This window comes from Pholcus phalangioides, unplaced genomic scaffold (assembly GCF_987345545.1).
Source record: "Pholcus phalangioides strain wild (caught in Gottingen) unplaced genomic scaffold, Ppha-v1.0 ptg000015l_1, whole genome shotgun sequence".
NCBI lineage: Eukaryota > Metazoa > Arthropoda > Arachnida > Araneae > Pholcidae > Pholcus > Pholcus phalangioides.
Genome location: NW_028301608.1, coordinates 82262096 through 82288636, shown reverse-complemented (window position 1 = coordinate 82288636; position 26541 = coordinate 82262096). Strand labels below are relative to the sequence as shown.

The window sequence follows — 26541 nt, the reverse complement described above, 5'->3', positions numbered from 1 at the left end:
AAGATGATATCTATCCTGTTTGAAAGTGACAATGGCGATGAGACAGCCCAGATGAAGATAAAAACGAAGATGCCACACCTTATGATGATCGGATGGGTTACGATGAGCTTGGAGACTCAGAAGAATTGGTTTAAAAAGTTTCAATCATTTTCTATTGTAAATTTCTGCAAGCTATTCATTTTGCATGAAAATATAAGAATTTTTTTTCTCTGATATGAACAGATTTTTTGGGGGATCGGCTTATACACGGGTTTTCAATTTATTGCGGTTTTGGTGGTCTTGAATTTGGGGGGTTGGCTTATGCACGAGTATGTACGGTATTTTTTAAACCCATGAAATTACAAAAGAATTAAACGCTTCACCTTTTTTTTGTATAGGTCTAATCGTATTTTTGGTAATTAAAACATTTATTTACATGTAAATAAATATTTTTTGCAATAGGCAAACCACTTTGGCAGCTTATCCTGGAACAGTTTGATGACTTGCTTGTCAAGATTCTTCTATTAGCTGCCATCATCTCATTTGTAAGTTTTTCCTCTTAAGATCTTAGAAATTATTTGTATTACAAAACATTTTTCTGATATAGCTGTATGATATCCTCAGAAACTGACAATGTTCATGAATGAAATCTTTTGTTTGAGATAGTTTTGTATTAGCTACAGTAGAATCTACATCATAGTTTCCCAAACTTTTAGATTTATCGTGCCATCTCGCGCCCTTATGAAATTTTCTTTCCCCCTCCCCCACTCAAGCAAACCCATAGGATCCTATGTTGTAATCTGTAGCTGCTATCCCCCCATCCCCGGACTATTACATTGTCCTTTTTTTGTGAAACACTGGTCTAGTTAATCTGAGGTGAATGATATATTAAATAGACATTGGACAAGTGAAAACCTGGATTGTGTCAATGACACAGTTTCAAAGATAGATGTGAATTTCTCTTTTTTATTTCATTACAATGCAGGTCAAGCAGCCTGGTACCTTGATGTTTTCACAGCCCATATGAAAAATTACTGAATTTGTCTTAATGGGATTTTTTTTTATTCAGTGACACCATTTATACTTGTATTTGCACAATATAATTTTTAATATCTTAAATTTAGTGCATAATGACTGTTACGGTGTAGCACTACTGGTCTGGTACAGAAAGTCAAAGATAAATTCAACAATATCTCATTCATGTGGGAATAATTATCAGATGCCATCGATTTTTTTTTTTTTTCTTTGCATCACATATTTCCCAAAAGACACATTTTAGATGCAATGAATTTTTGTGATGCGACATTCAACTTTCGGAATTCGTATTTGGTTTGTTGTGGTACTCAGTTTCATAGAGGTATTAGCGTATAAAAGACCACATTATTCTCATTCATAGAGAAAATAAAAAATAAAAGTGTTTTTTGGGGAGAGAAAATAGATGTGTGCAAATAAGATAATTAGAAACATTTCATTGTCATAATTCATCTGAAACCTCAACATTTTGAGACTACTGTATTTTTTATGTTCATAATAAAAATAAATACAAGATATACAGAAGACTGGATGTTGTGAAGATATTTAGTATTTGAGATATTTTTTTTTTGAATTAACATCTCAAATACTAAATATCTTCACAACATCCAGTCTTCTGTATATCTTGTATTAACAAGTGGAGAGCGACATTCATGTCATATAAAAATAAATACCTTTCAAATGATTATGTACCAAGAGTTTATGTTCATCTGTATAAATGATATTTCACTCAATTTGAAAGGCTATCCAATAAAAAATTTGTTTTCTTATAGATTTTAGCGTTGTTTGAAGAGCATGAAGGGCAAATAACAGCGTTTGTTGAGCCTTTTGTTATTCTTCTGATTCTCATAGCGAATGCAGTTGTTGGTGTTTGGCAGGTAAGCTTTATAATTTTTAAATTTATGTATTTTTGAATCTTCTCCCCTATAAGAGTTTCTCTAAAGGGAGAAATCTTATACAAATTATGTAAATATTAAAAAGAAAATTAAACCATTAATTTTTTTTCTTTTAAAATTTTAGTAGTTGCAATAAAGATTCTTAAATATTTTTTTAATCAAGCTTTTGAGTTTTTAGTTTTTAATGAAAAAATTCTAATATTAATCTGGATCAATACAGGTGGTCTTTAACCTAGTCTGGTTGGTTTTAATGGACCAATCGAAAGTTGACTATTACCATTCATTACAGTATTTAATATTTTATGTACTATCAATGTGGTAGATTCAACATTTATGAAACATACAGATAATGTGGTTTGAAGCTACAAAAAAAAGAAAAAAAAGTTATAGTACATAATTATGGGGTCAACTAATTTATTGAATAATGTTGGTTAGTCAATAAAGCTGTGCAGATATCATAATCATAATTTCAAATGACTGGAGCTCGATTGAGGCTTGAGTCATTCAAAAAAATCTTATCACGGCTGAAAATACTTCATTGCCAAAATGTTTGATTTTGCTCTTCATTTGTGGTCATAAATTCATCCAAAGATCAGTCAAAAACTTCCTAATGTATAATAAGGGGAAGTGCCCATATACTGTCCACCCCAAGCAAAATCATTAATTTTGAAAATTTGTTTAAAGTTAATGATTTAAAAACTGATTTAAGTAACTCGACTCCATACCTAATAGTGCTGCAAGTGTGATTGTACTAAATAAATTTTTTCTAACCAAAAAACGCAAATTTTGGATTTTCATCAAAGAGGTGTCCTAATTCCGTCCCCTCTTTCCAGTTATTATGTCCACATTTTAGTTGCTTATATTTATTATATAGTTATATATATATGTAATTAGTTATATTTATATTGTGTTATTATACTTATATAATTAGGTTTTTTCATGAATAAGACATAGAAGTTAAACACAGTATAAAAAGGTTTGCAAGTGATCATACATCGATCAATGTAAACCTTAGTAGTCAGGAAAATATATATATCAAGAATATGCGTGATGAGTTTTCTTCTGATACTCAGCAGGGGGATAAATTTAGGAATTTAGCTATAGCATAAATTGTGACTGTTCCTGACTAAATGACTACAGCTACATTACTATGACGACTATGCAACACAATACTCTAGTAGTGATCTATAATTATCAATCGCTAACTGATAAAAAAACTATCTGTAAGGCGTTAATATAACTGTTCAAAGGTGATTTTGCACTGTAATAAGTTATAAAAAAAACTGTTTTTAAAAAATCAAAGCGTAAATGAAGAAAGCAAAACAACATCACTGCAAGTAGTCAACTGAATGGTTCTGAAGAATTTCTGGGCACTTTCGCAAGATAGCAGCTCTGTACATGTAAATTTTTGGGTGTGAATTATAGGCACTTTTCCTTAAATGTGAATTTTTTGAGATTTAAGACATTTTTCTTGTGAACAAATGAGTTTTTTTTATCATATTTCTTTTCTTTTTTTTTTTTTGAAAATTGAAAGGTAGGGTAGGCTTTTATTTCATTTGGTGGAAAAAATTGAGGATGTATCAATCTCCTATATTGAAATTATATTTTCCATATTTAGGAAAGGAATGCAGAAAGTGCTATAGAAGCTTTAAAAGAGTATGAGCCAGAAATGGGGAAAGTGATCAGACAGGACAAGCAAGGCATTCAAAGGATACGAGCGAAAGAAATAGTTCCTGGCGATTTAGTGGAAATATCAAGTATGTAACTAATGTCAAATTCATTTGTTTTTTATTAAAAAAGGTAAAGTAAAAACAGTAGGCCTATTCTCAAAGTAATAATAAATTTGAAAACATAATGGGATACATATCCTCTTCACACCTGAGCCAAAACTGACGATTAGAATTTTTTTTCAACATTGATTTGTGTTTATTGCATGTCAAAATGTTATTTAAAAAGAACAAAAATATATTTGGGTCTATCTTTACTAGTACATTTGACTTAGGTAGGCTACATATATGTATACCTCTAGAACTGTTAAAGAAAAACAACTTTTAGTAGCATATCGTGAAAAATAGCCTCTAAATTCTTACCTTAATATTTTTTTGTGTGATTACAAAGCATACAGTTTAAAAATAGGATTTTAAAATGTTTTCATTATCTAATTTTACTGGTTTCACAAAATTTATAGTTCTAATCAAAACCCATGAAGAGGTACCTAGAGGTGTCTAGATAAGAATCTTCCAAACATATTTATTGTATTGCCTTTTTCTATGAACAAAGTTGTCCTCTTGGCTTTTTTTAAAAGTCAATCTATAGGTATATATAATATTTGTAGCTTCTACCTCTCTTCTGGTTTGTCCCTGATTTTATTCTCTGTTACAACAAAATATGTATGGGTGGTTTTCCCTGTCTCATTTCTAGTATTTTGCTTGATTTTATTGCTGTTTATGTTAGAAATACAACATATTATATAGCATTATATCAAATTTTATTTTTTAGTTGGTGATAAAGTTCCAGCAGACATCAGGTTGATGAAAATATTTTCAACCACTCTTCGCGTTGATCAATCAATTTTGACCGGTAAGATGCCAGTTGTGCTTTTATTTATTTTTTCAGCATTTTAATATTTTGTGTTATTTGTATGTGTTACCATTGTATGCATATCTTGCCATTTTGAGATGAAGCGATTCAATAGCTATTAAGTATTTGTTAAAAATTATCTCGGGTGATAATGAAGCAAGATTTGTTCTTAAACATATTTTCCCCTTATATTTTTCTAATAGGTGAATCTGTGTCTGTTATCAAGCACACTGATCCAATTCCAGATTTGAAAGCAGTGAATCAAGACAAGAAAAATATTCTTTTTTCAGTAAGCAGCATTAGAAACAAATGTAAAATTCTAAATTTTAAAAAATTGTGTATTCAAATTATATGTCAGTTTAACAAAGATTGTTAATTGTGCAAATTTCATTATTTTTGTTCATTAATTGAATGTACTGAATTAGTAAGTATATCAGTAACTTTGTGGATAAATATTGTAAGTTAATTTAAAATAGTAAATAAGCGTATTTGCTAAATTAAGTTTCTGGAATATTTGATAGAATAACCAATGAATAAAATAAAACTTTTTGCATTGAAGATGTTTTTGAAAAATCACATATGCAGTAGTAAATTTTGTTTAAATGCATGTTTAGAGGGGGGGGGGGGAAGAATTTCAGAAAAATTCTGTCATGACAAAGACTAAAAATGTTATTTGCATTAAATTTATTAATTCCCCCACCCCTTCAAATTGTGATTTAGCATATAATATATATAATTATATATATATATAGCATATATGTACGTTTTGCATTAACACAAAAAATCTATTCATATCAGCATTTGGGAATACAGTCAGACCCACTTTTAGTTAGATTCTATTTAATGAGCAAATCTGTGCATTTGATTTGGCACAATGTTATTTGTATGGTGATTCTGATGCTTTTAACAAGCAGGTTTTTCATGATAGCTCATACATATTCAATGAGCGATTCAAAAGGAAAATCTTGAAAAAAATAATACAAGAATGAAAAAAAATGGCAAAATTATGAGTTTTCTTTCACGGCTCTCATTATATGAAGATAATGACAAGTTGGCCAATCTTTAATTTTAAATTGTCTGAACTTTGTTAAGTTATTGTTCAATGAGAAGATGTGTTAGAAAATTACTGAACTTTTTTTCTCTCTCAATTTCTTATAGGGAACAAATATAGCAGCAGGCAAAGCTAGAGGTATAGTTATAGGAACTGGTTTAGAAACAGCTATTGGTGAGTGTTCAGCTAATTATGCAATAATGACTTTCACTAGTCATCTGCATATATATATAATTAATGATCTTGTTAAGAATAATGGAAGAAAATCATGTCAAAATTAAAAAATTCTAAATCAACAATTTTTTTATAAAGAGCATTTTTTGATAGTATGAATGACACCAGTTTTGAAGTGATGTCAACAGAACCATAAATTTTCAGTGCGTGATTTATGTTGCCTCTCAAAATAACAATACTATGTTTATATATCCTCCAATATATATACAACTGAATATTGAACTACCCAGAATATTGTTATATTCAGATTTCACAGTATATGTGTAGAAACATGGGAAATATGTTATTGATTTTATTTGCCTGGCTCCTTTTACTGTCTTTATCTTTATTAAATTAGCTTTGAATTCACAGGAAAGATTAGAACTGAGATGTCTGAAACAGAAGATATTAAGACTCCCCTGCAGCAGAAGTTAGATGAATTTGGTGAGCAGTTATCTAAGGTCATCTCTGTGATATGTGTTGCTGTTTGGGCCATAAATATTGGACATTTCAATGACCCAGCTCATGGTGGGTCTTGGATAAAGGTTAGTGCAAAGTTTTTATTCACCCTAATTATCACTTTTTTTGTTTACTTTTTGCATTTCTAAAATATTTATATAGTCAAGCAAGTTGTTATGAGAAGTTTTTTCTTTCAATTTTTCAAGATTAATTAAAACCTTTTTTTCATGACACCTTTATGCTATAATTATAGTTTTATTTTTCTTATTCTAAGGGTGAATGTTTTAGTGTGTAGTTTGAAGCGTAGCAGAACCTTTTGAAAATTTAAAGATATTTTCCTAGCTGTATGTTTTTTCCCCAAATTTTCACTGACTCCCTTAACTATACAATACCAGTTCCATTAAATATCAGAAATGTCTTTCCTAGGGTGCAGTGTATTACTTCAAGATAGCTGTTGCTTTGGCTGTCGCAGCAATACCTGAAGGATTACCTGCAGTCATAACTACGTGTTTAGCTTTAGGTATTTTGTCCTTTTTCTATAACAGGAAAAATGATGCATCATGTTAATTCACATAAAATTTTACAATGTATTTAACCTCTTCATTCTATTTAACAGCTTTGAATGGGTTTTAATGATTCTTTTTTCAAGTTAAGACCAGAGTTACACATATATGTACATAACTCCAATGGTCCTAGAAAAGATATCGACCTGAATTAATTTTTTTTAAATAAAATTTTCTTTTTAACAAGGGCATTTTTACATACAAACAGAAATATGTGTTTTTTCTTTAATAGCCAGTTTTGGTTCAGAGCAGGGTTTAAGCTGTCGTCACATTTTTCACAAAATGCAAAAGAAAATCTTAGAATGCGAAAGAAGTAGTAGTCACTTTCACAAAAATGTGTACAGGAGGTACGAAACGAGTAGACATCCAACCATCAATCATTAACATTGTAGCATTTTGCTAAAGATTTTCCCCTATTTTTGCTTTTTTTTCGCTAAATTAATTTTTTTATCTAGCTTAAATCCTGGTTCAGAGGTGAAGAGGTTAAATGAATGTTTACACTGTGTTAGTATTATTAACACACATAAACATGGTGTAATTGGTTGTGGAATTTGTAGAAATTTTATCATTCTTTAAGTTTTTGAGCTTATCCAAAATTCTTTTCTATGTAGGTACCAGGAGAATGGCAAAGAAGAATGCTATTGTGCGTTCCCTACCATCGGTCGAAACGTTGGGATGTACATCAGTGATATGCTCTGATAAAACGGGAACGTTGACCACAAATCAGATGTCTGTCAGTCGGGTAAATAAAAAATTTTGCTGTTTCAAAGTTTTTCTTCATTATGATTATTTTAATGTTTACCAATTACATTAATATGGCAGTGATAGATTAGAATGCTAGATGTTCCATTCAAAAATAGTCACCTTACAGTTAAATGGTTATTGTGGATATGCAGGTTGTGTCTGAATACATGTTTGGGCTTGAGTCAAATTAGACAAATCTCTTGAGAAACTGCTTTGCTGTTCAAGTGTTACATGTATAGTTTTGTGATAGGTATATAAAATATGTGGTGAACATTTGGTTACTATTTGGTATTCATCCTATTCTGCCCTTTTGCAGAATATTTGATTTGGCAGAATGTTGCCTAGGTATTCAGTCAAATGTTTATGTAAATTGAAATACATCAAAAATTTTAAAAATTATATCAGTAAAATTGGTTGCACAAATTTACTGATTATATTTTATCGTATGATGTATATTCTCTCCGCGAAAGACATGTTGGGGTGAATTTCTGGGATAGGGAAAGCATGAAACATAAAATTGAATCCTACTGCAGTAAGGTGAAAATGAGCATGAAATATTTTTACACACGTCAAGTTCAGTACTGAGGGATGTATCTAGACAAGATAAAGTAATACCTTGGCTTGTGAATGCCCTGGCTTACAAATTTTTCTGATAACAAAGATTTTTTTCAAACTTTTTTCTGCCTCAGCTAAGAAATACAGATTCTGCTAACAGACATTTTTATTTTAGTTGATATGGATGCATCGGCTTTCATAAAACAGTCGTGTTGCAAGCTAAATTTTTATGCCAATCAAGATGAATCTAATGAGCAACAATTAGTTGAGCCAGATTAATATTTTTTCCTCCTATGCATAGTTTCCTAGATACTCATCTCTTTTCAGAAAGATTTTGAGTCATTTCATATAAAATTAATGACTAAGTTAAATGGAAATGCAAAAAAAAAAGGGCTTGAATGCTTTCACTGCATACAGTAACTAAAATTCAGACTTCAGTTTGATATTAAAAGTTATCTTTTCTATTTGTATATGAAAGAGAGGAACGAGCTGACTGTATCACATAACTCTCATCACCTCACACACTTTTTTCTTTCAATATGGCTCACGAGTCTCTCCCTTTGATCAGTATATATATATTTTTTTATAGTTCTTAGTGTTTTTCTTTGAAATTTTAGGCAGTTCCTAGAACAAATTAAACTATTAGAATTAAACCACAGAGCAACACCATCTATGCAACATCATGTTACGGCTGATTAATTTGATTCTAGAATAAGTTATCTCTTCATTAGTCGAGGTATAACTGTAAAGAATATCTGAAGAGAAAAAACAAGGATTTATAAATAATGTTTATAAATAATTATTATAAATAATGAATCATAAATTTTGACACATTACTAGTTGAGAGAAAAACAATTTTCTTGATTGTATACAAAATTGTGACAAATGTTGAAAAAAAATTTATTCTGTAAAATGCAATATATCCAAGTTGAATTTGATTGCTGGTATGGGAATAAAAAATTTTCAATTACCAGTTTTTAATATTTATTCAAATAATAAATTTCATGATTAAGTTAAAATTTAATTTCAATCACAAAAATTTCAATAATTTTATTTTCAATTAAAAACAAATTTTATTTCTAATTGTAATGAACTTTTAAAACATTGTTATTCGGCCAAAACATTAACTGAGTATTCAGTATTCAGCCAAATCACTATGCGTTCCATCCCTAAAGTATATAGATGCATTTGGACTTCAGTTTGTTATGAATAATAATCGAAAATGTTTTGGAATCTCCATGTCTTTCCTTTGAAATTTCTGTTTTTGTATGATTTATTCGTTAGTAATGCAACAAAATATTTACCCAGGTTTTTGTGATTTATTTTTTATAAATATTTCATTATTCTTTACCTGTATTAAAATCTGAATTTTTTTCTTTGTTATTAGGTGTTGATTGTTGATGAGATTGTGTCAAATGAAGCTAGTTTCCATGAGTTTGAAGTCACTGGATCAACTTATGAACCGATTGGGGAAGTGTATGTACAAATTATATCCTTTTGCCTCAAATACTATTTATTCATTAATAATTTTTAAGATGCGTATCAAATGCCAGGAATAAAAGAAAGAAATCATAAGGCCGCTATGGTGGTCAAGTGGCAGCAACACATAACAAGCATTATGCTGAAACAGACTTCATGTTAGGTTCACAACACATACACGCACAGCTTCCAGCATGGCACAGGTCTTTTTTTGATCACCACCTGAAATCTCTTCACTGAGCCAGAGTTGGGGGGGGGGGGGGGCAGGCATGATCAAGTTAGGAGGAGTGATAAAAGAAAGATAAAAATCTTGTATGTATTGTTGAAATAAATGTATAATTTTTGCATGCATTTTGAAATTTCAGGTTCAACTAATGATAAAAAGGTCAAATGGCTTTCTTTTTGGAATTTTTTTAATGAAATTGTTTTTAAAACAACTCTTAGAATAGGAAAAAGGGTGAGGAGGTACATGGCATGGTCATCTAAATACTTGTTGAAAGCAAAGGACAAGTGAATGTTTTTGGGTCTTGCATTTGCAAATCCCATCCCCCCACTGCAATACCTTGTTGATTTCATTACCCCCTGTTACCTTTTATTTTTTTTAATTAGGTCTCAGAGACTGGGATGCTGATCCTCATGATAGGGCAGCTTTCTTGCAGCCACATGTTCATTATTTTATCTTTTTTCATAAGTGTTTTGTATATGGTATGGTAAATGTGATAAATTTGTTGATTGTGTTTAATCACTAGAGATATGTTTTTAATTGAAATTAATAGCTGCCCTTTTGAAAAGTTATAGTACCAACATTTTTTTTACATTTGAAGTTTATTACTACTACTTAACTGTGCTTTCACCTCATAAACATTCCTCTGGGAAATTTCTGACAAATTAGTCATACAGGAACATGGTGTGTGTGTATGCAAAGTCCTAACATATTTATATTACAGAAGTTATGCATATTTTGGGTTGTTCTGGTGACAATTGAAGTCTGCATGCCATAACGAAAAGTCTGTTGATTTACCTCTAGAAGTAGCTGTCTGTTAACATGACCATTTCTTCCCATCCGATGTCACGACTTAGGAAAACTATTTTTCTGAAAATTCTTTGAGAGTAATAAATTAGGGTGCACGAAGATGTAGGTGTTTTTATTGCTTCAGATGGCCCAAATTCCTAGGCCTATATTCCGGTAGGCTTTATCCATCACATTGGATGCCGTGGAAAGTCAATTTTTTTTAAAATAATTATCTGCAACTGTCATTAGCATAATATTTTACCCTTCAATTCACCATTCTCATTTGTCAGAAATGTCTTTACTTAGGCACTTAGAAGATTTTTAGACTATTAACTTACTCCACAAAACTTGCGAGAATGGGTAGTTTGATTGCTCCAAATTATAGATCAGTTCCATAATTTTATTAGACCGGTGTATCAGGTCTTATAGAACTCAGAAACAAGTCAACTGAACATGTATCATACAAGTTAGAACTTCATTTTCAAAACTGAAATAAGATTACATGAACCAGGCACATATTTTATAAAACAATCACATGCAAAAAGGTGATCTAGTTTATGCAAGAATGTATTGTCTTTTAAGCACATACAGGTGACGCTTGATTTTATGAACCCATAAGGACTTGAATAAAAATTTAATTGTAAGGGTTATTTAAGATCAATTTTTTTTCATAAAATTGGGGGAAGTTTGTAAATGAGAAAAACGTTCAAAAAAATGGTATATTGTTTGGGACTAGAAAACTTGTAAAAACATGCAGTTTGTAAAATTAAGTGTCAAATGTAATAAGATGCAAAGTGCAAGCACTACACAAAATCATGACCAATTTTCGCTTTTGAAATTGCAAATTATCAGTATTTCATGAAAAAGTGTTTGTTCGCAAAAATTCACATTTTGCATTTGACGTATCTATCTTAAATATGAAATTTATGCATCCCTAATAATCACCAACCATTATGGTAAGTTTGATAAATTTTGCAAATTTATCACATTTACCAATGATTATGTATAATTCCCAGTTCTCGTATTGGTAAATGATAAATCATCAATGGATTACTTAAATTTACCAGACGTTATGCTCAAACATTTAGTCTAGGATGATAAATTTGATTGATAATGTTGATTATGTTTGCACATGCTGATAAATATGAATAACATATATAAGCCAACATTTACAAGACTGATAAAAATATTTTTTTTTCTATCTTTTCACTTATTGTTTATGGCAAAATACGTGTTGTGCATGCATCACATTCAGGCAAAATCAACTAGTGGTTAGATTAAAGTGATATTTTGATATTTCTTCCGTATTTATCAAATTTACTAACTTCATTTGAAACTATGCATAATTGCTGTGAATGTGATAAAAAAAATGCAGTGAAATGTATCAAACTTACCAACACAATTGGATGTATAATAATGGAAATTATATATAATTATGATTATCCCATTTACCATAACATATATGTATACAGTCGAACCTCAATATGACGACACCAGTTGTTTAGCAGAATTTTGATACTGTAACAAGTTTCATGTTTATTGAATCAAGGTAAAGCTCATAGTAATTCGTATACGTGGAGGATTCACTCACTGAAAATTTCTGGCACTGTGAACTTCACATTGAATCAGGGGCTGTTATATTAAAGTTCGACTGAACCAGGGTTTAAGCTAGATAAAAAAATTCCTTTTCCAAAAAAGCGAAAATGGGGGAAAAGCTTTAGCAAAATGCTACAATGCTAATGTAATGATTGATGGTTGGATGTCTACTCGTTCAGTACCTGCTGTAAAAAAAATTTGCAAAAGTGGCAACTACCACTTTTGCATTTTGCAAAAAATGCAACCGTAGCTTAAACCCTGGACTGAACTTGCATTTTGCCTTACTTGAGCAACATCAATATTTCTTTTACCAACAATTTTCATTGTGGCAATAGGTTTCTCAAAGAACAGAAAGTGAGATGTTCTGATTTTGGTGCCTTATTTGAAATGGCAACTATATGTGTGATGTGCAATGATTCAAGCATTGATTTCAATGAGGTCAGTTACCGTTGTTTTTTTAAAAATTTTATTTAGTAAATTTTAAAAAAAATATATGTAATTGGTTTGCAAAGAAATACCTTTTTATATGTTAAAAAAATTCTTTTTCATACCACTTTATCACAGATTACCAAAAAGCAATTCAACTTGGTTTTTTGAAAGTAAAACTAAATATTACATTTTGTATAGTTTCTTGGATATTTCAAGTTTTCAGAGAACTGAAATGATCTTGGTCCCATTCACCATGACCTATCGGGGCTGGCAGTATGTCACCTCTTCTAATGTTAACCAAGCAGGTTTAATTTTGGATAAAATATGCATTAAGTATAGAGAAAGTTTGTATATTCAAATTTCGCATGTCCATCTCTTCCTCTCCAATTATAGAGGAAGTGTTGTGATGTAGTTTCCAGTGCAGTTTTGAATTTCTATTAATCCCCATGCTATTTATTCCAAATAGTAGATCTGTCGTGCTTTCATCAATGTTTACCAAATCAATGTTTTTTTTTGTGTTAGTACAAACAAATCTTTGAAAAAGTTGGTGAAGCTACAGAAACTGCCCTCGTGGTCCTTGCTGAGAAAATGAATCCATGGTCATTGGAAAAATCTGGTCGTTCAAGGAGAGATGCTGCTCTAGTTGTGAATAATGGAATATCTTCTATGTGGAAGAAAGAATTCACGCTAGAATTTTCAAGGGATAGAAAATCGATGAGCACATTTTGTTCACCTCTCAAATCAACAAAACTTGGTGCTGGGCCTAAAATGTTTTGTAAAGTGAGTATTTATCATTGGTGAGATTGTGCATGTAAAAATAATTCCCAATATTTACATTTATTCTAGAAATCACATCACTTATCAAGGTTGGTAATGTTTTTATAAAAACTTTTTAAAAAGAAGCAAATACATTGAAATAATTCAAGAAAAAAAACTTTGCAAGGGAAAACTGTATATAGACTTTTTAAAAATTAAATCTTTTTGGTTTCAAAACAATTATGTATTCACCTGTCTTTTTTTTCTCTTGAAATGCAGTAGAACCTCTCGATTTCAAGACTGACAAAAGAAAGCATTGAGTTAGTTAGAAGGTTGTTTTGCAAAACAAATTTTTTATGTAAAAAGAAAAATGGCAACTGGAATAACAAATATGTGCTAAAATATAAGATATTTTTTAATCTACTTCATATGTAGTAGGATTTACTACTAAATCACTTCTGTGGCCTTTGCAAAAATTTTTCATCTTTTTCAGAATCATTTCTTTTAGTCAGGTGTCCAATTGTGATTTCTCCTTTTTTAAAAGTTTGAAGCTAATAAAATGAATTTTCCTGATTAAAATTTTTATGCATACATTTAAACTGACTTCCTCATATCCATCATGTTAAATTATCATTCTGTAACAAATTTCCTTTTCGTAGTTTCCTTTATCCCTAGAAGAGAACCAAATTTCTGTAAAAAAAAATTTTGTGTATTCATTACCATAGCGATTCAAATTTCAAGATAAAGGTTTTTAAAAAAATGTACTAACACACAGGTGAGAATATATTTAGTATTTCAAATGCAGGGAATTTTGTTTCTTTAGGACAAAGAGGTTCTACTGTACCTGAGTACAGAGCTCTGTTGTGATTTTTGTATTTAATTATATGTTTAAATCAGTAATTTATAAATTATTTTCCCTTCTATTTTATTGTGAAAAATCTTGTATTTTTTTCACTGTGTGCTAATGAGCTTGACTAAAACTTTTCCAGGGTGCCCCAGAATGTGTATTGGATAGGTGTACACATGTCAGGGTTGGAAATGATCGAGTTGTTATGACTCCAGCAATAAGGAAAAAAATTATAGATATGACAAAACAATATGGCACTGGAAAAGACACTTTGAGGTGCCTTGCATTAGCAACCATTGATAATCCTCTCAAACCAAATGAAATGGATCTTAGTGAATCGGCCAAGTTTTCGAAATATGAGGTAACTCTTACATTGTATTTTTGTCTTTACTATATACATCAGTGTTCCTTAACCAGCGTTCTGCAGAATTCTAGGGATCCCTAAGACTAACTTAGGGGTTTTGTAAGACATTGCAGTGGGGCATATGTAAGGAAAATAAATATATAAGTATTGTAATATTACACTCATGTCCATAAATTGAGGATAATGCCAGCTCCGGCAAATAAAGGTTCAGAAACAAAACAAACGTTACTTATTCGTAAAGCCCATTTATTAAACAAAAGATAAAGAACAAAAACGATGGTGTATGTATGATACCATTCATAAAAACTACGATTTTTGCTCCCTGGAGCAATTGTAAAAAATATCTCCTTTACAAAACCTTACTATTACATGGTTGGTATGATGGTTAATACATTGTATGTCTCCCATGCGATGAAATACAGTCCGTATAACGCCTAGGCATGCTGAGTATCAAATTATCGATCTGATCTTGGGGAAGATCACTCCACTCAGCAAGCAATGCTCTCCAAAGTTCCGGTACACATGTAGGAGGTGGTTGATGGGCTGCAACTCGTCAGCCAAGCATGTCCCACATATGATCTATCGGATTCAAGTCAGGTGAGAATGCTGGCCATTCCATACGGGTTATATCCTCAGATTCAAGGCATTCGTTTACGATGTTTGCTCGGTGAGGATGGGTGTAGTCATCCATAAACACAAAATTCTGCGCCCATGGCACCCCTAAACAAACGTACATGTTGTTCCAGAATGATGTCCCGATAAATTTGGGCTTTCATGGTTCCGGTTTGAACATGCAGATCTGTTCTGGAACCCAGTATAATTCCACCCCAAACGAGCAAAGCTGCAACACCGTAATGGTGTCGTTCAATGATGTGTCTTGGTGGTAATGGGTACCTGGCGTTCTCCATATGAAAGTCTGCAGTGAATCAGACTGCAGGCTAAACCTGGACTCGTCGGAAAACATCACACAGGCCCACTGTGACGATGTCCACATTGCATGTTCTCTACTTCAGGCTAATCGCTGTCGACAGTGAGTTGCCGTGAGCGGAACACATCTGACAGGCCTGCGAGCATATAGACGAATATCTCCCAAACGTCTGTACACGGTTTGCCTTGAAACTGTGGTACCTGTGGCTGCAGATAGCTGACGAGACAGGTCGGATGCTGTGCTCAGTCTGCTTCTTTTGGCAGTTACTGCCAAATACCGGTCTTCATTCGGCGTTGTAACTCGGGGGCGACCTGTACTGTAACATCTACTGACATTTGCGTTATCTTGTCAATCATTGCCAAAGCCTAGAGATGACACTTTGGGCAATTCCAAGTTCCTCGGATACTTCCATCTGAGTACGCCCACATTCCAGGCGGCCGATAATTCTACCACGTAAAAAATCATCCACATGCGTCCTCTGTGTCATAACTATTCGCTTATGGCACTGAGCGCCTTACAGAACTCTTGTGAACAATTTTACTTCTTTGCCACCATTCCTTATATACCCCCCTCTTACACTCTCGTCATTGTGACGTACTATCGGCATCATCTGTTGGCTTCCTGAAATTTGCATATCCTCTTGCAGATGTGTGTGATAATTCTACAGGTGAAATTTTTACTTTAGATTTCGATTTCCGTGTGATTCTGAATTATCCTTAATTTATGAACATGAGTGTAGAAAGATTCCCCTCCAACATTACTCTAAATCAGGCATCTTCAATCCGTTGCTTGTGAGCCCCATGGTGCTCCCTGAAATACCCAGAGTACTTAGTACTCGTGTACTCTTTCGTGCCCACATACACTTGATCAACATTCCAATTAAATACCTTGTACAAATTGCATTCAAGGATTGAAATCATCCTGATTTCATGCATTCATATGTCAAACTTGCCATAAGGGTGATCTTTCTTTTTTTATGATGGGTACAAGCAGTACATCGAGACTGAAAAAAGATTGAAGACCTCTGCCCCACATTGTGAGGGGTTCCCATAAATCACGGGGGTATTATTGTAATTATCCTTTCAAGAACAAAAATTTCGAAAATAAAATTATATTATTGTACATTATTAAATTATCTTTTTTTTATGGGTAGGATTTTTTTAATTTAAAATTAGTTACTACATGAAAACAAATATTTTAAACACAAATATAAATCAGTACAAAATAGAGATGATTTAATGGGACTATATAAGCAATGTAATTTGATCAATCCAATCAAAAACTTCTTTATTATTGAAGAGGAAACAAATACTGATTGGTGGGAAATTGGAATTCATCTATTTATTTTCATTTTTTCCCCCATGTGATTTACCTTTAAATATTCAATTTTTTTTTAAGCTGATAACTTTTTTCATAGTTAATTACAAGTATTGAAAATTATTTTTAAAAATATATTTTGAGTTGTATTGCTTGTACAGGGCCTTATTGAACAGGTGCAAAGCCTCAAAAAATTGCACGTAAAATAAACGTATTTTAGTAATATTACTTTCCAAATATATAACTAGCGTCTTTGTGATTAAAAGTATTTCAAGAAAAAATTTAGATCGCAAACTACTTCAAGGTTAAAAAAAAATTCCAATAAAACATTTTAACAAATTAGTAAAATTACAGCCACACATGCTCTGCTACAAAGAATGTCATGAATTAGGACATCTACCAGCGAATTCAAAACATAAAATGGAAAAAATATGACCTTGCCTTATGTGCAATGACACGTGTGAAAGACTTTGAAGTACTTATAGAAAAATTTTTGCATTTGTTTTTTCTTTTTTTAGAAAAGTTTTATGCCTAACTGGTAATTGAACATATATTTGCTTTCAAGGTATCAGCCATGTGTCAAAAGCACTGTTTATTTCCCTTTGATATTTATAAAACAATAGTGTGTGTGTGTGTTGCAAAAGATACAGGAATTTGAAAGTATTTTTACAAACACATGTATGTACAGTCAGTTCTTGATAAGTCCAATTCTGATAACTGTTTAAGTCAGAGTTTTTGAATGAGATGAATTTTTTAAAAATGGCATGGAATTATTTTAAATTGCCAATAGGAACAAGAGAAAAAAATATTGAATATTAAATTTTGTAATTATGAAAAAATTTTTTTTTACTTTTTCTTAAGGATGGCATGACATTTGTTGGTGTTGTTGGCATGCTTGACCCTCCTCGAAAGGAAGTGGAAGATTCCATCAGATGTTGCAAGAAAGCTGGCATAAGAGTAATTGTAATAACTGGTGACAACAAGGTGTGTTGATGAGCTACAGAGAAAAAAATTACATTTCTATGTCATTTCCTTTTTACCTCATGCCAGTAGGAACTGCATGAGAACGTATTATATACAGTAAACCCCTCTTTTGCATGCACCAGTGGAATGGAAAAAATTCATCCTTAAAAGAAGGATGACCATTAATCAGGGGTTTCAAATGCATATTTTTATTGTACAAGGAAAATTATTTCACTGTAAAAAGAGGGGTTTTGTTGTGTATGTTATGGTTATACCCAAAGTATTGTCTTCGTGAACTCGACAACAACCAGTTAATAACATTGCAAAATGGCTAGTGTATGAAGTCTTTGCACTGGCCACACAAAGTGGTGTAACGAGTAAAGACACAAATCAATCTGATATAGAACGTCTCAGATTTATTCACAGAACAACTATTTACACTCCATTTTGCTTTTTAACTACGTGATCTTCTCATATTCCCAAGAGATCCCTATGATCTGTCTAGGAAATGTGTTAGTGTAAGTAAACATCCATACCAAAACCAGGATTCAAACCCAGATGCACACATTTAGAGACTAGCGCCCTAACCACTCAACTGCCAGGCAATGACAACAGCAATTTGAATACATGCATGTTAAAAATCCCAGCGCATATGCTATTTCTCTTTTGCAGCAAGAATTTCTGTGCTCTTATTCGTACCCACAGTGTTTCTCTGTGGTGAGCGCTTCGAAAAATATGGGAAAAGATAAATTTTGAAATGAATCTCATTCTTGCAAATTCCTGTGTCACAACCTTCTTGCAACATGTCATCAAAACATTGGTAACCTATGCCAAACTTGCCTAGTTCATTGTTAACTTGGCACAATTTACAAGAAAATATGTATTTTGGCATTAATTATTGATTTTACATAGAATATGAAAGCTATTTAAATTATTTACAAGAAAAAAATGGCATAAACAATAATTAACGACTATTTACATGAATTTCGTAACAATATGTTACATAAACGTGAGCTACCTATCAGTTGTATGAGAGAGATCCACAAGTTATTCCTTGAGCTGCATTTGTATAGAAATTGTTATTGATTTTTCACTCCACAAATTTTATGTGTAAACTCTAAGGAAACATGGATTTGCTTGTTTTTTTTTGTTAATGGTGAATTTTGTTCATTTTAATTCCTTTCTTTGATTCCAGGCAACGGCTGAAGCTATATGTCGCAGGATAGGTGTTTTTGAAGAACATGAGGATACCTCAGGTAAAATGTGTTCTACAAATAATTTTTAATTTTTTTTAAAAAGCTGTGAATTTTAAGTTTTGTATGGTCTGAATCATGATTCTGTGTTATATTTTTTGCGGCCAAAAAAGAGGAAAATTTGAAACGGACAGGTACAAAATATTTTGCTTGTAATTTTTTCAAATTTTATTCTTAAAAGTAGGAAAAGTAAATTTGCATGTCAAATGTATCATTGATTTATTTGTAGATTTGCTAACTTGATTTATATCTGTACTTTTTATTTCATGGGTTTCATTATATTCAAGTTTGATAAAAATCATTGATTTTTTTTTAGTCTCCTAGTGAGAAGTTTTTTTACCTTGCATTTAAAACATGCTTTTTTTTGCTTGCAAGGAAAGTTGCCTCAAGCATGCGACTTGGCTGGAGCTACCTAACAAAATATTTAGAAGTCTAATATTTTTGTAAATAGAGAATTTATTGTTGTATCATAAACTTCTTTGCAAGAAAACTTTCCTTTCGATTTGCCAAACTTCTAAAATTCAAAACAAAGTTCCTGACTTCTTACTTCAGCTCCCAGACTCCCAAAAAATTCTTCTCTCTTGAATTTCGACAGTAATTGTAAAAAAATCCCTCCGTTTGAGGAGAAAATTATTCCCAAACAATTTTTACCTGGAACAGCCAGCATCAGTCCCTCATGGCTTTTGATGCCATGTAAAAAGTGATTTCAGAATTAATCATATATTCAAGTAATATTTAAAACGTATGTATTATATACACAAACATGTTATACATAAAAGTGTAGTATTATTCTCTCTCATTTTTTGTAAGTGGAGGGTGAGGTTTTGTTTGTAGCTGCCAAATTTCATCAAAATTGTTTTTTTAATTATTGTATTTAAGTGTTATATCTCATTCATTGTATTCTAATTTCATATAATTTTACATAGGACTTTCGTTTTCCGGGAGAGAGTTCGATGAATTGGCACCGAGTGAACAAAAGTTGGCTTGTCAGAGAGCTAGGCTATTTTCTCGGGTTGAACCTGCCCATAAAAGCAAAATTATTGAATATCTCCAAGCTGATGGTGAAATATCAGCCATGGTAAGTTCATTTAAAAGATACTTTGGAGCAGGACATGACTAATCTCAGGCACCAGGTCCCTGTGGACACTAAAAACAATTGTATTGGCACTTAAAATTTTCTAAATGTGATCTCTGAACAGAGGCGTCGGAAGTGTTTCTAACTTGTGGGTGCTCGTCTTGAGTCCAATGTTGGAAATTTCGATTTCTGAATCAATTCTGTGGGTGCTCGGACCCGTTTTACAAACTTCCGTGGGTGCTCGAGCACCCACAGCACCCCCGGCTCCGATGCCACTGTCTCTGAATTAGTCTTAAGATGACGTAAAATTTTCTGACTTTCTTGTAACTCCTTCCCATGACAAAAGACGTATTGTAAAGTCCCAGGAAAGTAGGAAAAAAACATAATCACATAAAGCATGCATTGCTCCTAAGAAATTTGGCTGGCGCCTAAATATTTTTTCGATTTGTCAAGCTATGCCTTTGAGTATTTTTACAAAATTATTCACTTAAAACTTAGAAGTGTTCAAAATTCTAATTTATTTCAAGTATCTGAAATAAGAAAATCCGTGGTTAAATGGACTATCCTGATGTCATATATGGGGTCATTCTCACGAAATTGAACAAAAAAATGAAAAAAATGTCATCCAAAAAAATTCTTAGAAACACTTCTTTACTTGCTAACAAATGAAATATAGTCAACAATGAAGTTTGTTAAACATTTATGGTGAAAACAATTAATTTAAATTTAACCATGTTAAGAGATACGCAAATCTGATGGGCATTTTTCCTATTTCAACACTTAATGCATAAGAAGGGGGCATTGCCCCCCACAGCATCGAAGGCAGAGCCGACTGATTCAATGTATATGTGAATATATGAACTGATATCATGCCCTTCCCCAGACTTTCAAGTCTGCCTATGATTTTATATTTCTGCTTGATGTTCGGAACATGTTCCATCTATTTTGGTAGCTCATTTTCAACTTTGACAAGCACTGATACTCTTAACAAGTTTCTTGTCAATTGCATTTTTATTTATTTATTTTTTGTCACTTTTATGGGGGACAACCGATTTCCAATTTGTCTTTGTTTTGCTAGAGCACGAGATGCACTCTCAAAGCGAAGTCTTCAAATGAAACATTACTGCAGCCACGAAGAAATATGGATTTTTATTGTACTTCCCCCTCCCCTTATGATCAAACCTTTCTGGTTACTTAATACCAAGAGAAAGACATTTTTACCTGTTTTGCAACACTAATCAAAAACTAAGCATGTTGAAAGTATGTGCTTTTCAGAAATAAATAGATGTGTCTGAACCAGTGTTCCCCCTGACTTTTTACCAGTTGTAGCAATTTGGCTAATCAGATGGAAAATGTTGTAGCCCAATTAGAGAGAACCTTGACCAAATTAACGCGTCACAAAATGTGGATTTCAAAACAGCATATATAAAGTGTAAGATGAAAAAATAGATCAAAATGCAAATCATGGACAAATAAAAATTGTTTAAAATAAAATGTAAATTCCAGTACAAAAATATATTAATTCTCAAGAATTCACTGACATTTTTTTGCCACCCACAATTCAAAAGCATTTTCAGAATTGAATCTGCTCTTACCATTATCAGAAACAGAAATACTGCTATTTGCATTTTATACATCCATTCTGTTCCACAATGGTGTTTTAATGAGGTTCATGATACTGGGGCAGAGATGCCGCTGTACTCTGATTTACCTGGATCCCGGATTACTAGCAAAATCTGGGTCCTTTAAGAGTGAAAGTGGGTCCCTCTCAAAAAAAAAAAAGAAATCAAAAGTATGGTCTCCTGCCCTCTCCCCATCATTCAGTGCTATCCTTGTGAATCAAATAGTTGCTAAAAAGATGTTCAATTCAAAGGTTCATTGGAACAAAAGGTTAATTTACCAGCTTATAACTAGGCTCTTTTATTTTCATTGTCTACTAGTAGAGAAAGCTTGCAAAGAAAAACAAACACTGAGAATTTAACACATGCAATAAATCTAAAACAAATATAATAAATTGAGCACATTTACATATTTACTAATAAAAGTCAATCTACAAATTTTTTTGATTGATTTTCCAATTCGGAAAAACTTAGCCCTTTCAATAATATATTGTGCTTGAATTTAAAGCAAATGAGGTTCTGAAGTTTATCTCCTGGTTCCGTAATCATACAAATATTTGTGAAGCGATTTTCTGGTGGAATGATTTTCTTTTCCCTCCCTGATGGTCCACAACTCTGATCTACCATCCTTTAACTACCACAATATTTTCACACCTGAATATGGGGAGCTATGTCAGATTTTTGTTGGTGAAACTTAACTGTGTGCTTGTGTTTGTCTCCAGTGTTTGGCGTGTTCTGTGCTCAGCAGGGTGTCATCTCTATCCTTCAAATTATTGATATGTGCATATGAAATCGAATGTATACATATTTGTGTTGTAGGTCTGTGTGATCATTGTGGCAACAAAGCTTTTTTTTCAAAGGGATAGCTAACTCAAGGTTGGGAAACCCTTAGAAAATTGTATTTAGCCGATTACCACTGCACAATCGTGGGTTGCAAACCTGGATTTTTGCCGAAGGAAAAATCCGAGGAGGGCATGGGGGAGCCTTGCCCACCCCACAAGATCAGAAATTAAAAATATTTTAAATATTTTTACAGAAAATTAAAATATTTTAGAAAATAGATTCTTATACAATCTGTTAATTTGAAATTTTTTTTGAGAGTTAGTGACTTAAAATTTTTGTGGAAGAAATCCTTGTGCCACTCCAAAGAATGATTCCACATACACACCTTTGATTTTTGTGATGCGAAACGGTGACTACCACATAACGGCTAGATAAAACTGTGTATTATCATAAAAATGAGAAACTTTGCCTGGTTTTAATTTATACAAAAATAGCCATGTTTTCAAGACAAATAAATTCAATTGGTCGAATGGTCGACGTGTTTCGGCTTGCATTTTTTGATTTTGATAAAGCGTTTGTTTTTAAAAAAGCAACACACAATTCTGAATTGAATTCTCTCGAGGGATACTTCATCAGAACATGCCAGAATTTCCTCGTTAATGATGAAAGAAACACGCCACCCATTTCGTCAGCTTGGACAGGCTTTATTAACCTCAGTCGTGAAAACACTTTCAACACTTTGCAACAGATGGCTCCCCAATTCGCATCCAAAGACCACTCGGACGCAGCAAATACAAAGGCGAACTCTTCGGACAACCAGGCGTAAACATCACCCCTCCACGACTCATTCGTGTGAATTCTGACCACGAGGTCCTGATGACGGCTCTCCATTGAAGAGCCGAAACGCGTTGACCATTCGACCAATTGAATTTATTTGTCTTGAAAACTTCAATTGGCAATTTTTGTATAAAAAACTGTATATTCAATTCAGAGTTTTTACGCAAATTCGTCCCCCCCTCCAACAACAATTTTGGAAAAATGTTTAAAATTTGAATGGCCGTTCCAAACATTTAAGATTTTGATTTTTCAAAAAACATGCATTCACAATCTTGTAGGAACAAGGCAAATTTACGGCATATAGACGGTCTTTAAATGTGGGTAGATAGCAGCGAAAGTACCGCAATTTCCGGTATGTAACCTACAGGGGGAAAAAACTGGAATTGGAAAATTTGTTATACAGTCCCTCATTTAGGGATGCAACTAGATGCTCAATAATCTTATTCTTCAACAATCTGCAGATTATATCAATACAATACAGTAAAATGTTTCATCCATACTTTAAAGTAGGAAAACTAATTTTCAAGGTCAACCATCATAAGCGGTAGGAAGAGAGGAAGAAGAAGTTGTGGGGAAGTTTTTCTTTCTGTACTTTTTTTCTTGGAACTAGGAAAGAATGCGTCTTATAGGGCTCGTGAACCAAATATTTATGCGTCCTTTCCAAAATTCCGGGTATTTGATGCGAGTTGGTATCTCTGAGGGAAGGACTATCGTCGAGTAAAGGGTTCAAACAATAGGTTGTTTTTTGCATATAGGCTCTTGGAGGTGCGGTAGTCACTGTTCTAGATGAGGTTAAATTGCCCCTGTAACCCCCACTCTCTTCTGGAACTGTCCCGAAAGATGCTGAACATTGTTCGCGATTGGCCATTTGGCTTCAGGATTTCTGAACATGTGTCAAATGGTAGATTTGACCATCAAGAAGCTGAATGGACACTCATAATCTGACAAATTCAATCTCTTATTTATTCACTAAGTGAAATATTTTGTCGAGATGGCGATCGGCAGCACGAACCCTGCTCTGCACTGAAACATGGTGAAGTGAAAATAATTTTCAATTATATATTTCTCGTAAAAAAAAGTAGCCAGGAGAAGGACATTTAATACAAACACTCATTTCCTTTTTTCTTGAATAAATCTAATTACTGAATAAATTTACAATTCTAAATTGATTTAAAAGGAGGTTCAAGTGATGGCTACATTCTTCTCTCTCTCTCTCAACCTTACCAACACAAAATTTTATAGGTGGCAACTGGTGTTGTAGAACTGGAACCAGTGTTTTCCAAATTTCACAAATGGGGGGGAAAAAAGTTGGGGAAAATTTTCATTTGGCTATAAACTATTAATTAAAGAAATTTAAAATTATGAAAAAGATGTACACTTTCATGTTACATGTTAATATAAAAATATATATTTATTTTTAAAAAAGGGCTGGGAACAGGTAGGAAAAGGACATTTCCTTAATAAATGGAAAATTTGAAAATCTGTTAATGAAGAAATTAAAAACAGTGGTGACTTTTCAGAAACTGGAATATTAAAGTGTTGAAAAAAATGTTGTTTCGAATATATTTAATGTAAATTGCTGGGGACAATTTAGGCCGATTTCGTGAGAATTACCCATATATGCAGTAATGCAAGGAATTCTGCCTCTTCTTTTTCCTTATGTGAGTACACTTTCTTTTTCCTCCCCAAAACCTATCTCTCCCTTCGTCCAATCAGGGACCAACAAGACTTCTTTGTACCTACTCCTCTTCGCCCTAACTACCTGTTTTTCCCTCTGTTCCTAGGCACACTTCATCATGCCACTTCATACAGATTGGAGGTAAACGTTAGCATTTTCCTCATATAATGTGTGTATACTCTCAACTTACATCAAATGATATGAAATAAACAAATAATTCATCTATTCATATTCAACCAACAATAATAATGTCATTTCATATATCCTTCCCTAATACTGTCAACGCTCATTATGATGACTGTTCTGTTACAACTACCTTATGATACTTCCTAAATGTTTTTATATAATGATTGTCCCCCATATGTGTTTTTCCCTTTCGTGTTTGATAGAACAAATGGGGGGAAAGGAGGGGTCATTATAAAGAGTATCTACCCTATAAAGTGTTTTTCATTATATGAAATGTGTACTTGTTTTCTTGTGATACTTTTTTCTTTCTGAAATGTTTTCCCTGGAAATCAGGTCGTCGTATTCCTTGACTTAATTTGAGATTTAATTTTTTATAGCCATTAACCTTTTGATGATACCTCATATACCATGTACCCTTGCCATGCCTAAAATTTCAGTGTGTGTCTATAAGGGGGTGGGGGGGGGGGGGTTAGTATTTTAGGATTAAGAAATTCTAATTCTCATCTTCTGACTTTTGACCTTTTTCTGTAAGAAGGTTGACTTTAAGATTGAAAAAATTTCCTGCTTGATAAATTGCTACCTAAGTTCTATTTTTTCCCCATCTAACAGACTGGTGATGGAGTAAATGATGCTCCTGCACTAAAGAAAGCTGAAATTGGAATTGCAATGGGTTCTGGAACTGCAGTTGCTAAATCTGCATCTGAGATGGTTCTGGCCGATGATAATTTCTCAACTATTGTTGCTGCTGTTGAAGAAGGACGAGCCATTTATAATAACATGAAACAATTCATTCGTTACCTCATATCATCCAACATTGGAGAAGTCGTCAGGTAAAATATTTCATTTTTAGAGCATGTAGTTTGTCCTCCCCACTCCCAAAAGAAGAGGCTTTTCCTACCCTAAATTTGCCTCCATTCCTATAATGGAGGCAAAGAAGCAGCGCCACACGAGCATTAATCATAGTGGCTACTACAGCCTTATTTGGCCTTTGGCCATTATGGACTGAGTACTGGAATGCTTGTCCACAAACAAGGGGGTGGGTACGCTTTCTGACCTCTTACATAGTCTTGCAAGTTGGTAATGAAATATGGGGGGGGGGATATGCCCTGTCCAAAATATGTAAAAAAATTGGACAAAAAAAAGTTTATATAAAAAGATTTTTCTGATAGCTATGGACAAGGTTTTTCCAATGTTATGATATAAATCTGTTCCATACTTTGAGGAAGTAATACCAATACCTGAATAATATTATCCTTGATTCCAATAAGTGGCAGTTACTGTTTATATTATCTGAAAGAGGTGTATCAAATATTATGTGATAAGCAACAATAATATTTCCTTAGATAA

General features: G+C 32.7%; 1 protein-coding gene across 5 annotated transcripts in view; it reads left to right on the top strand.

Moving 5' to 3' along the window:
• LOC149076826 (calcium-transporting ATPase sarcoplasmic/endoplasmic reticulum type-like) overlaps nt 1-26541 on the top strand; it is a 65012-nt gene that overhangs the window by 29772 nt on the left and 8699 nt on the right. For 3 of the 5 annotated variants that reach the window (XM_089244527.1, XM_089244528.1, XM_089244525.1), the window contains exons 4-21: nt 442-524; nt 1785-1889; nt 3526-3664; nt 4407-4487; nt 4691-4776; nt 5646-5712; nt 6124-6296; nt 6637-6730; nt 7385-7515; nt 9460-9548; nt 12495-12597; nt 13111-13368; nt 14334-14552; nt 17662-17784; nt 18959-19019; nt 19130-19150; nt 19943-20094; nt 25804-26024. In XM_089244527.1, the coding sequence (XP_089100653.1) occupies nt 442-524; nt 1785-1889; nt 3526-3664; nt 4407-4487; nt 4691-4776; nt 5646-5712; nt 6124-6296; nt 6637-6730; nt 7385-7515; nt 9460-9548; nt 12495-12597; nt 13111-13368; nt 14334-14552; nt 17662-17784; nt 18959-19019; nt 19130-19150; nt 19943-20094; nt 25804-26024 (2206 nt within the window). The remainder of the gene's footprint in view (nt 1-441; nt 525-1784; nt 1890-3525; nt 3665-4406; nt 4488-4690; nt 4777-5645; nt 5713-6123; nt 6297-6636; nt 6731-7384; nt 7516-9459; nt 9549-12494; nt 12598-13110; nt 13369-14333; nt 14553-17661; nt 17785-18958; nt 19020-19129; nt 19151-19942; nt 20095-25803; nt 26025-26541) is intronic. The other 2 variants (XM_089244529.1, XM_089244530.1) reach the window with 1 other exon arrangement.